This window comes from Fistularia commersonii, chromosome 20, assembly GCF_037954325.1.
Source record: "Fistularia commersonii isolate RoL2024-O1a breed Wild chromosome 20, RoL_Fcom_v1.0, whole genome shotgun sequence".
Taxonomy (NCBI): Eukaryota; Metazoa; Chordata; class Actinopteri; order Syngnathiformes; family Fistulariidae; genus Fistularia; species Fistularia commersonii.
The window spans coordinates 12,051,820-12,068,510 of NC_141303.1; the positions used below are offsets into that span (position 1 = coordinate 12,051,820).

The window sequence follows — 16,691 nt, forward strand, 5'->3', positions numbered from 1 at the left end:
ACATGATTTTGGGTTACTTAGCTGGTTTTATTAAAAAAAAGATGGGAACCTTAGCCATTCATTTTAAAGATTGGAAAAATGGAATGTGAAAAAACACCAAACGAAAGTGAAGTCTCACAGACTGCTAGGATGTATATATTTTCATCATGCATCACCAGAGGCAGTGCTGTGAAAAAGACTGAAGATATACATGAATATGTTTCTCAGATCCAAAAAGATAGACGGAGACGCTTTCTCAGCAAATTTATATATTTTTTTCATAATGACTGTCTATGTCTATTCCTCACATTTTCTCTGTACATTTTAAATGATCGTTTTTTTGACTATTCAAGTAACAATAGTCTGTTCCTCGCTGGGAAGAGACTATTACTGTTGGAAAACACACAATCTACCTCAGTATTTACAAAAAACATCTTTCAATTTGACTAATTCAATCAAGACTCAACCGATTTATATCCAATATCTAAATGTATTTTTTTCATATTTTGTAATGATTTGTACTTTTTGTCTTAAATGTGTTGATGTTAAAAATGTCTGTTTTAGATCAAAAAAACATGCAATCATTCTATGTCGTTACTGCGTTACTGACTTGGCAACTGTTGAGTCATGACAAGTATGGATTGTTGTATAAGCTCATTAAGCATCAATAACAAATTTTTGGACACAGGCAAAATTCCAATCACCTTTGGCTAAGTTCGATTAGGTGATCCCTCCCCCCTTTATTTATTTTATATGTTTCTAGTCCATTCCATTTTGGATCAGCTTTTCCCAACAGTCCCTTTTCCAGTCATACGTCAACTGTTTTTATAACGCATGAAGCGATTGTATTCATTCACTAAAAACATGAATGGATACAAATCAAGAGTCTTGAAGTACAGACTGATCAGCCATGACATTATGTACACCTGCCTAATAGCATATAGACCCCTGAAGCTCCAGTGGAGAACATGTGGTTTGTGTCACATAAACATTGGCAGCAGATCTTTTATATGCTTGAAGGTGCTAGGCAGGGGGGCCTCCTTGGAGTTGACCTGTCCATACAGCGTCCGCCCTCAGCAGAATGGAGTGAGATCTGGGGTATTTGGATTGAAAGTCACCTTGAAGCAACTGTTTTTGGCAGGTGTTGGACACTACCCTTCTGCTGGAACAGGACTCTACGTTGAGGGATTTTTTTGGTACTGTAAATGCCTGTGTCAAAGTAGCATCCACATAAATGGCACAAAGTTTCTCAGCAGAATGTCATCAACATGCACAGTACTTGCCAGCTGGCCTTCTTGCTATAATCTTGCAAACACACACACACACACACACACACACACACACACACACACACACACACACACACACACACACACACACACACACACACACACATACATATGTCTGACATTCCATATCCTGTAAAGGAAAAGGTGGCTCATCAGACCAGGCCTCCTTCTATTGTTCTGATGTTTTCGATATCCTTCGATGGGGCTTTTGCTGTTGGATGAAGGTCACTATGGACACCCTGACCATTCTGAGGCCCCAAAAACAGTAAACTGCAATCCGCTGTGTTTTCTGACCCCTTTCTACCACAACCAATTTCAACTGTTTCAACTACAAAAGCTTTTCTTTCGGCTCGGACCGCATGGGCCGTCGCTCGCTCGCTCCCCACTCACATTAATGAAGCATGGCCGCCAGCGATTCTGTCTGTTTCACAGATTTTACCTCCACTGACAACTTTTGGTAGGTACCGCCTGCTGCAACACACCCACGAGAGCAGTGTTGGGGATGGTCTGATCTGTGCAGCCGCAGCTTACAATCTCACACTTGCAGATTTCCCCTGTTTTTTCAAATGTTAACTGTGAGGACAAAACTGTTCACTTGCTGCCAAAACCTGATTTATCCCACCCACTGAGGGTGCTTTTCTAATCAGGTAATCAATATTTTTCATTCATCAGTTGTCCTGATGTTATGGCTGATCAGTGTACATTTTAAAATGTTCAAGGTAATTTGCTAGGGAATTGTTGCCTGCTGTAAAAGCATTGCCCATGAGGCCAGTTGTCAGTAAGATATTGGAATTTAAAGACAGAAACGCAGATTAACCTGGATAGTGAGTGCAATCACTAAGAACTCAGTTTGTCTTATTACAATATAATTGCATGTAGCTCACTAATACTGCTGCAAATGCAAAATTTTTCCGAGTAAATTCACTCACAAATGGTGTTCAATGCTTTTAAGGTTGTAATTCCAGAATGTCTGTGTTTCTCTCTCCTAACCTTTAAATGACATATTTGACAACTGTATCAGCATAAAGAAAAAAAAAAACACACACTTGTAATTTTCTGTGATGAGGTTTAAACATCTGGAAGTCAGTATTGGTAGGTATGAAGGAGTAAGTAACAGTAAGCATGTGTTTGCTCCCTTGTGGAATCTGCCTGCTTTAACTGTGGTTGCTTGATTTTTGCAGGGATTCAGTTTCGTCTCCCCTCTTCCTGCAGTGTGGATCGTGCTCAGCCTCCTCCAGGTACCAGACTGTCTTCATTGCTTCTCCTCTCCTCCATACCAGCTGATGCCTATTGCAAAGCACATTTCCGTTGCAGTCATACATTCATGTTTGTATCAGAGGGGGCTGTAAGATAGTCATAACACAATTTGACATTGAAATGACATGCCAGTTATGCATTTTTAAGCCAACAAGCATATAAGTTGATTATCATATAAATACCTGAAAGGCAAAAATGGTCACTTTTCGCCTTAGCTAAGTTTCACTGTCTTCCTTTTCTTTGCATTGGATGGAATATTTGTGAAATAGTGAAAGATGAGTTGAACTGTATCATCAAATCAATGAAAGAATGACATTCTCAGTTAAGAGTCTATTGATTTGGCAAATCAAAAGAAGAAGGATAGAGAAAATACAGCTTTTATTCGCCCTATGAGATCATCTGTGCATAAACCTGATTCAGGAGGTCTCAGTTCAGTTCAGAAACCTAGGTGACTGCACACAAGTTGACCAGACTAGTACGGAAGGATGACGAGTCAAAAGATATGAGAAGTTTGCTATTTTGTGTTTTGATTTCCTCTTGTCTGAGCTACTGGGCCAGGTGGTGGGTGTGTGTGAAAACAGGCGCAGCGCTGTTTCACTGTCTTCACCAAGACAGAAACCTTCTGTTCTGAAGGGTGTATAACACACAATGCATGTTTTGATGAACTACCATGGAGGGCTGGGACATGTTCTGAATACAATCCCCTTCACCTGGCTCTGTTTCGGATATAATTTGTGATTAATAGTCACTGGGCATAGCTTTGCAGTTTGGAAACCAATGTCCCAAGGAATCTGGAAATCTTTCACAACATGTATGCAAATCGACCATCCCTATATCCAGAGGAACCAAAATGTGATTTTTCAACAGCTATTCTTTTCGCTCAATCCAGATAAGTGAAGAGGGATCACAGTATTCTGCAATGTTACAGAATCAGTGTGCAGGAGAAATCAAGCTGACTCTCGAGCTGCCACTCAGGAAAAGTGCATGAGGAGAAGACACAAATGTTCAGCATTAATAACAGATAAACAAAGCTGAAATACACTGAAGTGTTCTCTGCTGTCATATCCACAGCAGTTTGCCTTGATCAGTTGGTCTCACTGAACCCTCTAGTGCCCGCTCCTTAAATTGCATGTGAGAATTTTAACATGATCCAGTATATGTTCTCCCATTTAATTCCCACATAATTCATATTTATTACATTGTGCTGTAATTCTATGTACAAAAAGGTTAAATTGATAATACGGTCCAGAAAATTAGCTCCCGTTGCCTTAGAGCCCATTCCGGATAAATTCAGCCATTCTACTTGGACCACCGCTGTGTGCGATGTAATATGACGGATACATTGCAGAAGAACTGCAGTTCAGTTTAATGGCACAACATTGAAATGATTTATTCCTGTTGCCACCTTCAGTGTCTGTTGACTTAACGGCACAGCAAACATACAAATTCAGACCCTGGCAGGCAGAGCTGACTACGCAGAGGACAGGCTAGATCATAATAGCTGGCCATTCAGATGACGACTTGTCTGAAATGTGCCAGGCTCGATACTGGGCTCCACTCTCACTGCTCTGTGTGGTTTGCATTTATCTGTTTCTTATTTTTTTTTAAAAGGGAAGACAGAAACTAAACTATCAAAATTATATTGATGATTTAGAGTCTTGAGTATGTTGTTCAGGCTCACTGTTGCAGAAGACAGTGCGCATAAAGATGAAGATTTCTTCTGCATTTTATCACAAAATAACCATAAAGGTTGTCATATAGATTGTCCTTTTTATAGAATTAATCATTCCCAAGTGATAACATTTTGATTTATCCTCCACTCCAAATAAAACTTGTCCTCTCAAAGCATCCCTAACAACATACTGGAGCTGAATCACTAGACCATTCCCTTTACATTCTTTATTTTCTGAACCTATTTTTCTTATGTGCATGCTTAAACTATACAGTTTAGAATAGGGCATTTAATTTGGGGAATTGCTTGTTTTTTTTGTCCCTGCATATATATATATATATATATATATATATACACACACACACACATACTTGGTATATATATACTTGGTGACAAAAATATACATATATGAATATAAATAAATAAATATATATATATATATATATAGATTAAATATACTTGTTAACATACTTTACAAATAATATTTATAATATTTATGTATAAATACACACACACACTTGGTATATATATACTTTGTGACATACATATACATATATAAATATCTATAAATATTTATATATATATGTGTGTATATATATGTATATATATATATACATATATATATATATATATATATACTTGGTCACATTCTTTACAAATAATGCAGGGAAAAAGCAAACAAACAATTTCCCCAAATTAAATGCCCTATTCTAAAGTGTATGGTTTAAGCATGCACATAAGAAAAATAGTTTAATCGTCAGAAAATAAAGAAAGTAAAGGGAATGGTCTAGTGATTCAGCTCCAGTATGTTAGTCAGGGATGCTTTGAGAGGACAAGCTTTATTTAATTTGAAGCAAGACAAACATCGATGAGCATCTTCCATGAAAGCCCCCATCCTTGAACTGCTACATTCGCACAGTCTACACACTGTATACAATTTAAAGTTGTTTTCAGCAAGATCTGGATACTCCCGTCCAGATCCAACAAGCGTAGGTGTATCAGCTGTGAATGGTGGCCAGTAGACTGCTGGATCAAATTCATTCACCCAGTTAGAATTTAATATGAACAAAAGAATATGATTCATCAATAAATCATAAACATCAAAATTATTTTCTGCTGTTTAACTTGTATCTGTTGGTGTCAATTTCAGATCTACCTAAAGTGAAAATAGACCTGACGTTGATTCTGGCTTCAATACTTTTGCGTACTGTTTTGAACTTTTAAGAGTTTTAGCAGTTCTTCTGATTGAGATGATTAAAACGAAAAGTGATATAATTGAAGGGTGTTGACACCTTTTTAAAACACAGTTTCATTTATATTTTCTCATTTAAGACGAACAATACATTTGTCCACATTGTTAAAATATAAGAATGTTTTTATCGCATATGTGTCCCCAAGGAAGGATGCTCAGCCTATTTCTTTTTCACAGAATTGTCTCTCTGCACACTTTTTGAACTGACTTTGATTTAACTGGTCTGATGAACAACACAGAACTCAAAACTGGCTTCCTTAAATGGGCTTAAACAGACCTTTTCCATTATTTTGTGATTATATATGATATTAAGCTGATGAGAGTGGATAAATAAGGAAAATTCCCGTTGTAGACTTAACTTCCACTGACAACATGAACCCGAGCACCACCTGTTCAATTTTTTATTGCCCCCGATTGGTTGGTTATTGCACCAATTAAAAAGCCTTAATGCCTGAATGGAAATATTTTAAAAGATAATATAGTTAAACAGCACCAACTGAATGTAAGCAGAGAAATTTCACAAATTCAAATGCTCAAACACCTAAACATATGGAAAAATCTTAATATGTAGACTCAAAACCAATGTCATGTCAGGATTCTAGCTCTACCCACAGTAAATGGAATATTTTCAACACCAGAAAAGTTCCAATATTTTGACTGATCTATAAAACTAAATGGCCAAACAATTACAAATTTGAATTTTGTGACTTGTTTGATTATTTCTCATTTGAAATGTGTTCACATAATCCAGTGATCTGCTCAACCATATAATACGACTGTTGTGTCATCTATTCACAAGCCTTGACCCTCAACCCACATGTTGGCTGGTATGTACTTATGGTTTGTAAACAACAGCAGCCTCAGGTAATAACTGAGTAATGATGCCCACCGTGACATCTGTAAAGTTGTAGGCATTTAAATGTGCTTCTAAATGTCAGTCCAGTTTATCAGGTACAAAGTAAGGGTGACGCATAGGCAATACTAATGATGCATATGCAGCCCATATTATGGCCATGCGGAGATTGTCACTTACATCTGGTACAATGTCATTCATGTCATACAGGAAATTGGATAATAAACAGGAAACAATACCAAATATAATGTCCAAAAGCAAGTATAAAGTAGGAAAGTAGGTTCAAAATGAATTCATCCATCCATCTTCCGCCGCTTATGCGCTTGGTTGCGGGGCAGTGGCCACAGGCAGTGAGGCCCAAACCTCCCTCTCCCCCACCATGTGGTCCAACTCCTCTGGGAGAACCCCGAGGTGTTCCCAGGCCAGCCTGGAGACGTAGTCTCTCCAGCGTGTCCTGGGTCTTTTCCGTGGTCTCCCCCTGGAATGCCGGGAGGCATCCAGAAGGCATCCGGACCAGAGACACCTCGTCTGAGACACCTCGTCTGAATCCTCTCTATGCAGAGGAGCAGGGGCTCTACTCCGAGCTCCTTCCAGATGACCAAACTTCTCACCCTATCTCTAAGGGAGAGTCTGGCAACCCTGTGGTGGAAACTCATTTGGCCACTTGTATCCACAATATCTTTCTTTTGGTCACTACCCAAAGGTGCCACAGGACCATAGGGTGGGAATGTAGATAGACCGGTGAATTGACAGCTTCACCACATCACTGCAGACACTGCACTGATCCGTCTGTCGATCACTCACTCCATCCTTCCCTCACTTGTGAACAAGACCCTGAGATACTTGAACTCCTCCACTTGGGGCAGGACCTCTTCTGTGAGCTGGAGGGGGCATTCCACCCATTTCCAGTTGAGCACCATGGTCTCAGATTTGGAGGTGCTGATCCTCATCCCGGCTGCTTCACACTCGGCTGCGAACCGTTCCAGTGGGAGCTGAAGATCATGGCCTGATGAAGCCAACAGAACCACATCATCTGCAAAAAGCAGAGACTCGATCCTGCGGCCAACAATCCGGATCCCCTCAACCCTCTGACTGCACCTAGAAATTCTGTCCATAAAACTTATGAACAGAATCAATGTCATAGGGCAGCCCTGGCGGAGTCCAACTCTCACCAAAAACGGGTCCAACTTACAACCGACAATGCAGACCAAGCTCTGGCACGGGGTCCGAATAGCCCATCTGACAGGGTTCAGTACCCCATATTCCCAGAGCAAACCGCACAGGGATGCCTGCGGGACATGCTCAAATGCCTTCTCCAGGTCCACAAAACACATGTAGATTGGTTGGGTTAACTCCCATGCCTCTGAGAGGACCCTGCCGAGGGTATAGAGCTGGTCCACTGGTCCACTGTTCCGCAGCCAGGACGAAAACCACACTGCTCCTCCTGGATCTGAGGTTCGACGACTCAGTGGACCTTCTCCAGCAATGCTGAATAGACCTTAACAGGGAGGCTGAGGAGTGTGATCCCCCACAGTTGGCGCACACCCTCCGATCCCCCTTTTGCCAGTCCAGCGGCACTGTCCCCCACATCCATGCAATGCGGCAGAAGCGTGTCCACCAGGACAGCCCTTTAGCATCCAGGACCTTGAGGATCCCAGGGCAGACCTTATCCACCCCCGGGACGCTGCTACCAAAGAGCTTTTTGACTGCTTCAGCAACTTCAGCCCCGGAAATAGGTGTGTCTGCTCCAGATTCCCCCAGCTCTGCTACCTCATTGGAAGGCATTTCAATGGGGTTGAGGAGGTCTCTGAAGTATTCCTGCCAACGATCTACAACGTCTCCAGTTGAGGTCAGCAGCGCCTTGCTCGCTCTGTACACAGTATTGACGGAGCACTGCTTCTCCCTTCTCCTTGACGCCCACCGGGAGTCATTTTCCATGGTCTCCGGAACTCCTCCCGTGAGTTTTTGTCTCAGCAACCACCAAAGCCAGTACCTGTCACCTGCCTCAGGAGCCCCACAGGCCAGCAAGGCCCGATAGGACTCCTTCAGTTTGACGGCATCCATCACTGCTGGAGTCCACCAGTGGGTTCGAAGGTGGCCACCCTGACAGCCGCTGACTGCCTCATGGCCACAGCTCCAGTCTGCTGACTCGACAATGGAAGTACAGAACATGGCCCATTCGGACTCAATGTCCCAAGATGTGGTTGTAGTTCTGGAGGTGTAGGTGGGAGTTGAAACTCCTTCTGACAGAGGACTCTGCTAAATGTTCCCAGCAGACCCTCACATTATGTTAGGGTCTGCCGGGTGTAACCAGCATCCTCCCCCACCATCAGATCTAGGTCACCACCAGGTGGCGACCAGTTGACAGCTTCGCCCCTCTCTTCATCCGAGTGTCCAGGACATGCAGCTGCAAGTCCGACGATACAACCACAAGGTCGATCAAAGAACTGCGGCCTAAGGTGTGTCAGTGCCAATTGCACATATGGACATCTTTATGCTTGAATATGGTGTTTGTTATGGACACATGGGGAGAACATGTAAACTCCTTGAAGAAAGGCCCCCCTGTCAGAATCAAACCATGTACCTTTGCTCTGTGAGACAGACGCACGGGGCCACTGCTTCTAAATCCTAAATGGATTAAAAAATGCTGCAGTATTAGTAGAAAAAAATACAGCCCATTCTGCGTGAAGATGTCTCAAGTGTGCAACACACAGACAGGCGGAACTCAACTTTCTATCAACGAACTCTACAAAGAGTTGGCGGTGTAATGCGAAGTAACCAGAGAGATGATGCAAACAACAATAACAGAAAAAGAAAAAAAAAAAAAACGGAAGTTTATCTCACTAAGTATTTAACTGATAGCAAGCGGGCTGTGACATTTCCAGCCCTGAATGGAAGTCAAATGGATAGAAGATGTAAAAATAGAAGGTGTGGAGCCACATTCCATCTGAGTCACTGTGCTCTTTTCATTTCGGCTTCCACCCACTGCGTCTTGTCGAACTGCAGTCCCTTCGAGTTGGAAGGTAGTCAAAGCTGTGACTGGATTTAGCTCCATGCGGTTCCATCACGCTTTCTTACCTAATATTTGCACTTATAACTTAAATAATCCTAGGTGGTTAACAGATATGTGTGTTGGTGCTATGTGGATCTGCTAGCAGAACAGTGCAGTGTGAATCAGCAGTGAAATTATATTATATATATTATTTCTTCATTACATATTGCAGGATAAGAGGTATGGACGATGAATACATGAATGGAATGCTAGATGAAGGAATGAATATTTAAATTAAATCAATCAATCAATTAATCATTCAAACAATCAAAATCAAAATCTCGGTTAATCATTTCAGACAAGCAAACAAGATAAATACAAGTATCATCGGCTCGTCTATGTAATGAGACTTTCAATAAATGTCTGTATGGGTGTGCATCTGTTACAATTCATGATTATTTAAACAAGCTTGACCTTGTGTGACATGTGACCCCAAGGTTTAATATTTTTGAAAGACATTCTTACTGATCTTAAGTAAATGGAAAGCCGTATGTCTATTCTGTCATCTCAGCTGTGAGGTCGGCAGATTGTTTACCATCCACATTTTATTTGCGCTTGAAAGAGGCTACCTTTACCATAATGCCTCATTGCACTTCCCCAATAATTGAAGACATACTGGAAAGCTTCTGCTTCTCACACAACTGACAAATCCCTTGCTTCAGTGTGCCACCGCCCCAACTCCCATGCTCCTCTATCACACCGTGTGTGATACTGGCATACAGCAGCTCTTGGCCCTTTTCAGCTTTTGACATTTTTTTTCCATAAATATATATTTTTTTTATTTTATTTATCCTCTACCCTTGTTTTGCCTTGTCTTCGTCTTGTCATCCTGCTTGTGCTATCCAGCGGTATCATATCCTCCTAGTTACAAGAAGACTCCACCTCCTGTGCCCCCGCGCACCACCACCAAGCCTCTTATCTCTGTGACAGCCCAGAGCAGCACAGAGTCCACCCAAGATGCCTACCAAGACCAGGGCAGGCATCCACGAGGCGGTCTGTGGACCACTGACAGCCTCGGCCGTCCGATCTACAGCTCCACAGACAGCCTGGACAGCACCAAGGCCGTCACCATGGCCATGGAGTCAGCGGCGGGCAAGAGGCACGCGTCGTTGGGCAGCCACACCTCTGTCCAGACGTGCGACAAAGCAGTGCTGGTGTCCAAGGCCGAGGAGTACCTCAAAACCCCACGTTCCTCTATTGGGATACAGGTAGAACCACGATTGCGTTCTCCTTATAGACATCATCTCGCTTTCACTGAAATGTCATGGTTGTCCTTTTTTTGATATAAGATTGTATATAAGATTATCTGCCGTGTTTATCTGGGGTGGTAATTTTGTCTTCTTTTTCATTTAATAGATTCAGCCCAACTAAGTAGGGTTGTTATAATACGGTAGGATTACTGACTCACACCAAACCATTGGAATTATTCCAAAAAGGTTCTAGGTTTGAAATGTTAATTTTGATGTTTGTTTCAATTTGTTTTCCTGGTCTTGAAGGATGAAAGAGTGAATAATTCAGAGTTTATTTAAGAGTAAGAGTGATTAGTGATACTGCAAAATATAGCATATAGCAGATACAGGTTTTCGACTAAATTAAAAATGACCTACTGAATCATGATATCTACACACATTGATGAAAGTATAAACAAAAAAGTGTTTTCCCGGTCATCAGCCAAATCCATCTCGGTTGATGCACACAAATTTCAGCCTGAATTTGACACATCACTTAAATGTACTAATAGTACTAAACCTACTCCAGATTGGACTTATAAGTGCAGGTTTGTGTCACTTTTAAGACTTTAGAACAAATGCCATGGACTTTAAAATATTGGATTTGACCTCATTTAAAAGTAATCTGCCTAAATTGTAATTTTTTTTTAAATTCAGACAAAACCGTAAAGAAACTTTGCAGTGCCCTGCTAGTGCGATAAATTTGTATGTTAACTTAATCATCTGCTGCGCTGCTTCTGTTTTCCAGGTTGAAACTGTAACGGACTCAGAGACTGAAAGTAAGGGCCTCCCTCAGTTTCATTCTATAGGTATCCAGGTGGAGGATCACAAACGGTATGTGGCTCAAACAGCAGAAGCACATTTTCAGTTAATCTACACATTATGTCTGCGGGTTGACTCACTTTAACCCAGTCTGACTATATGTCTATGTGTATTTTTGCAACTTGCATTAATTTGTTAACTTCTGTATTCCAGACATGGTAGGTTCAAGCGTTCCAACAGTGTGACCACTGCAGTTCAGGCAGATCTGGAGTTGGAAGGGTTTCCCTCCATGGAAGACAAGGGCTTGCAGTTTGGCGGTGGTTTTGGCCGCCACTCTGAGCCCAGCACTCCCACGCAGTACGGGGCCATCCGTACGGTGCGCACACAGGGGCTTTTCAGTTACAGGGAGGACTACCGGCCTTCCAGCGGGCCCTCCAGTCCACAGCCGGAACCCTGGCTGGTAGAACCCAGCCTGGAGACCAGCGAGACAGGCCGTGTGTCTCCCCTCCGCAGGGACGGCAGCTGGTTTATGCAGCTCCTTCACAACGAGACCAAACGGATGGAGGGCTGGTGCAAGGAGATGGAGAGAGAGGCAGAGGAGCATGACCTGTCAGAGGAGAGTGAGTGTCCCGAGTGACGATGCACAATTGTTAAAATAGAAGCGGCTGTTTGGTTTAAGATTGAAATTGATCCGGACATATAAAAGCACATCATTTAGTGCGATATTATGACAATAATTAGCCCAGGATTTGTGTGAGTGGAGAAGACGACACCTCTTTAAATGCAGGGTATTCAATGAAGAGCGGCGTGTTCTCTTCAAATTATTCTACTCCATACTTCATTACGTAACAGCGTTATTGGAATATATGCATTTTACAATAATCCCTGCCTTTTGTCATGAACTTCTTGAACAAAACTGATTGTTTTCCCCTGCATCCTGTAAAATATAACCACATAATTACAATGCTATATATAGCAAGTAATAGTGCCTATAGAGACTAATCACTCGGATTTCAAATTCTCCCTCAAGTATTTTCATTATCACATCTTCCCATAACCACTGCAATAAGAAAAATATGGCATAAAATGTGTGGAAATGTCTTATGCATTGCAATGCAGCTGTTTTTAGATAATACGGAGAAAAGTAGAAAAACATGGCTCATTATTATGAAGTGGTAAGTTATTGGTATGTTTTTAATCAATGTGAGAATAACAACAAGATATTACATCTTATTTAAGAATTGGAATGGAGTGTATTGACAATGGTCCCACTAATAGGGATCATAACATTTTCTCTTGTAACTATCCTCAAAATACATGATTCTTAAAGCTTAAAGCATTGCTGGTATAGCTTTTAAAAGCCTTTGCTTTTCAAACTGAACTGACTGGATTGAAGTGACGATAAAAGCGAGAGTATTAAATGTTGTGCTCGTGATGAAGAATCTGAATCGTGCGGGAAATTTTGCGAGCAGATTGGATCATTGCGCAAGACTTGAAGATGTTGCTCAACATGTTGGCTATTTCCAAGCTGTTAGTGTCCCTTTCTCTGTCCAAGCAGTCCTTGGAAAGATCCGGAGTGCGGTTGGAAGTGCTCAGCTTCTGATGTCTCAAAAGTTTCAGCAGTTTTACTGGTTGTGCCAGCAGAACCTGGTAAGTCTGATTTACATGTTTTCTATGCATGGTAGAAAAACGCTAGACGGAAAAAAATAGGAGGGGGGGGGATTGCTCTCTGATCTCGGTCTGACTCTGCACTTGTTCGCCTCCCAGGAATAGAGCACACAGATCAATAGTGAAATAGACCCCCCCATTGCTATTGAATCGGTGGCAAACGAAAGGGGAATTCCAATAGGAAGCAGCACCTTCACACTGGAGTTTTAGGCGATTCATTAATGCCCAAAGGCAGCAGTTTGAATGGGATCTCTGAGTTTGAGTAATGGACTGCCACTCCGTCTCACTGTTTAGTCCTCATGTCACATCAACTGGAAATTCACACCTTTTCTAATGCTAAGTGCTCAGAGAGTCAGCATATATTAGGAAAAAGGTAGCGTTAGAAGCATGAATGTTTGTGGAGATACAGGAGGAAAAGATGGGCAGGCGCTTAATCACACCTTTTCTGAAGCAAAGCTAATTTTCTTAATGAAATGCAAAACCTTGATGAGGTGGTTGAAAAAAAAGCCTGATCTTACTCCCTTTTGACTGCGCACGCATGTGTGCTTGTGTGTGTCTGTCTGTGTAAGTTTTTAAAGCGGGACGTTTCTCTCTTTTGAAAGATTCCGGGGCGCACGTTCACCCCTCGTTCCTCGCAGATAATGGAATGATGAATTAAGTCTCACATTGGTGGTGACAAGGCTTAGATTGCCCCGAGCTTTCAGACATGTTTTGAGGAGAGCGACTATGTTTCCCTGCCGGACTGCGGATGAACCGCTGGGTTCTTATAAAAGCTCTTAACTTGTTTGACTTTTATTGACCTCCTTAGTGATCGGCATTCAACTTACTCTCAAGCGTTTCCGGTGCGGCCCTCGATACTCGACGGACGTTTGTGGAATTTAATGCAAATCAAGTAAAATTACTGCATTAGACTGAAACTACAAGATCTGAAAGTTTGGTCGCTCACAACTTGCTCACTCGAGTCTATGTGAAGATACTTGAACAACTTGACCAATAATGGCAGAACACAGTGACAGACTGACACTAAATAAATAATGACAAATATACACTCGGAAAACTTTCATTTAAGTTGCATTATTTATATCCAGTATATACTTTACAAACAGTGGCGATGCTGCACTGCCACACAGTGGCAGGAGTGTGGAGTTGAAAATATTAATGTGACAGAATCAAATTTTCCCTCAAGTATTTTTGACATTCTTTTATGTTTTTGTTGCCTCGGATCAATCCGATGTTGTGCCGCAGCTTCAGGAGGGGGAAAATCAATCTGTCTTTTTTCCGCACTGTGTTTTTTGTGAGGTAAATAAGTAATTGGCCTTCTGGTGCCCTCAGGACCCGAGTGCCATGCCCCGACCCACATCCCAGGACCTGGCTGGATTCTGGGACCTCCTGCAGCTTTCCATTGATGACGTCACTGCCAAGTTTGATGAGCTCCAGCAGATAAAGACTAACCAGTGGCAGCTGGTTGAGAGCCCGGAGAAGAAGGTAGGACCGGAGGTGCCTTAATAACACTGACGTGGAAACTGCATGAGGTTGCAGGTTCACTTATAATGAAGAATCAGTTCAAATCAGAAAACAAGGAATGTTTCTTGCTTCCTGTGCACTCACTTTCTTATGATGGTAGTAGCAAAGTGATTTCGAGAAAAATAGAACAGAGTAGAAATGCTGTAACATTCCCAGGGTGGGAGATTTTGCTTTTAGCAAGCTACATTTGATAAAGAGTCAAGCTTGCAGAACAACCAGTTGGAGGTTCTCCGTTCTCATCCCATGTTGGAACTACTTTATCCGTCTCTTCACCACGGCTAATTAGCTGTTCCACACGTTGCACCAGGATCAAGTAATGTCAGAGCAGTTGTACGAAATGAAAATGTACACACAGACTCATTGGTAGGTGGTGGTGATGGTGGTGGGGTGGGGGTGTTTGCAGAGTTAATACACTGCTGCCTATTGTTTGATCAAATCAAGCACTTGACACTTCAGGGTAATTTTCACCAGCTTGCACTCTCAGCAGGAAGTTGAAGCTTTGCTGCGGCAGCACAGAGTTTCAAGGCCCCCCTGTCTTTCCCCTCATTGTCCATCTAACTTGAATGGATGAGTCCTTGCAGAATAACGCTTAGCATGGTGACAAGGGAATCATTTGGATTTGTAAACCAAAAAAATTGAAGAGGATGTTTGCTTGGTTTGAACAAGATGTAGCCCAAAAAAAAAAAAAAAACTTTTTGGGAGGTGTGTGTGTGTGTGTGGGATGTGGAGGTTAATTACTTGTTTTCAATACTATACGAAAATGGCTTGTACAAATTGAAAAAAAAAATCACCAAAAAAATCAGCAAAACAAAATTTGTAAAGAAAAAAACAAAAACAGTTTGTCTCCCTGCCTCCTAATTTACCACCTTTCCTTAAGTACCACAAAAGATACACAAATCTAGATAGTTTCTGACGGCTGCTCAAATATTTCGGAAAGCTTGTGACATTGGAATGAGTTTCATGGCCTGACTCATTTTGAGTTTTGGGCGAGGATTATAGAAAATTTAACCGACATGTATCTATTCAATACAAGGCGGCAATAAGCCGATTTAGACCAAATAGCTTTATTTGAGGTACAAATAAATTCTCCAGGGCTATTAGATTATTATCTGCATGCTACGGTTTCAGAGTCCCTAGGACGTCATTTACCTCTAGCAGGCTCGGCTCGAGATGCACAAAGCCCTAATGGTGACATAGATACTCCAGATTTGTCGTCTCTCCTATGAGGCTTTTATTCCAACACTGCCTATTTAGCATCCCAAAACACCTATTCTATCATTATGCTTCAATATGTATGTTTTCAAATTAGCAGAATTGACCTACTTTCACAGGTTCTTCACAGGATGTGCTGGTTGAGTCGACGGTTCCTGGAGCTCAGCAAGCAGTTTATATTCTTACACGTCTTCAGCTGTCGTGAAAGCTTTAATACCAGTGTTGAGGCAAAAAGGGCTCCCTCTGTACAAACTATAAGAGCTGATCTATTTAAAACCAAATACTGCCCCTCTCAGGCTGGCTGCAGGAACTGCATGAAGTACAGAACAGAAAAATGGCCTCGAACATAACTAAGCGCTTGAAGCAATTAGACACATGAGTGATATCGCACTTGTACGACATATATTACCGAGATCATTTTAATGAGGAACTACAAGAACTACAGAGGAATTGAACTTCCACCCCAGCATACTTGAATTTAAATTACCTTAAGTAGTTCCAAATGAATTGTAGATCCAACAGTTTTCTCTCTGCCATTATATTGTCTTTTCAGTATAATACACATGATTATAATTCAATGTTATCCAGAGCTTTCCACTAATTTGCTCTTTGAATGACCATAACACTGTTACTCTGCATACTGAGATCTGCCATGTGTTTGAATAAAATTCCCTATTATTTGTTTCTTTCTTTTTTTATTTTTAGTTTTTATGCCATATCAACCAACAGTTAAATTTTATCACACCATGAAGCAGATTCATCAGGATACTAATGAAAAAGGGGAAACAAATGAGGAAAACAATGTTTACCAAGCTCTCAAGTTTAAAATTAAACACCGACATACACTATATGGCCAAAAGTATTCACTCACCTGCCTGACTCACATATGAACTTAAGTGACATCCCATTCCTAATCCATAGGGTTTAATATGATGTTGGTCC

At 41.5% G+C, this 16,691-nt stretch overlaps 1 protein-coding gene across 2 annotated transcripts in view; it reads left to right on the forward strand.

Moving 5' to 3' along the window:
- Positions 1-16,691, forward strand: part of dlgap2b (discs, large (Drosophila) homolog-associated protein 2b) — a 90,775-nt gene that overhangs the window by 64,086 nt on the left and 9,998 nt on the right. For both annotated transcript variants that reach the window (XM_086167534.1, XM_086167535.1), the window contains 6 exons: positions 2,450-2,506; positions 10,201-10,562; positions 11,332-11,417; positions 11,559-11,965; positions 12,904-12,995; positions 14,346-14,498. In XM_086167534.1, coding sequence (XP_086023660.1) covers positions 2,450-2,506; positions 10,201-10,562; positions 11,332-11,417; positions 11,559-11,965; positions 12,904-12,995; positions 14,346-14,498 — 1,157 coding nt within the window. The remainder of the gene's footprint in view (positions 1-2,449; positions 2,507-10,200; positions 10,563-11,331; positions 11,418-11,558; positions 11,966-12,903; positions 12,996-14,345; positions 14,499-16,691) is intronic.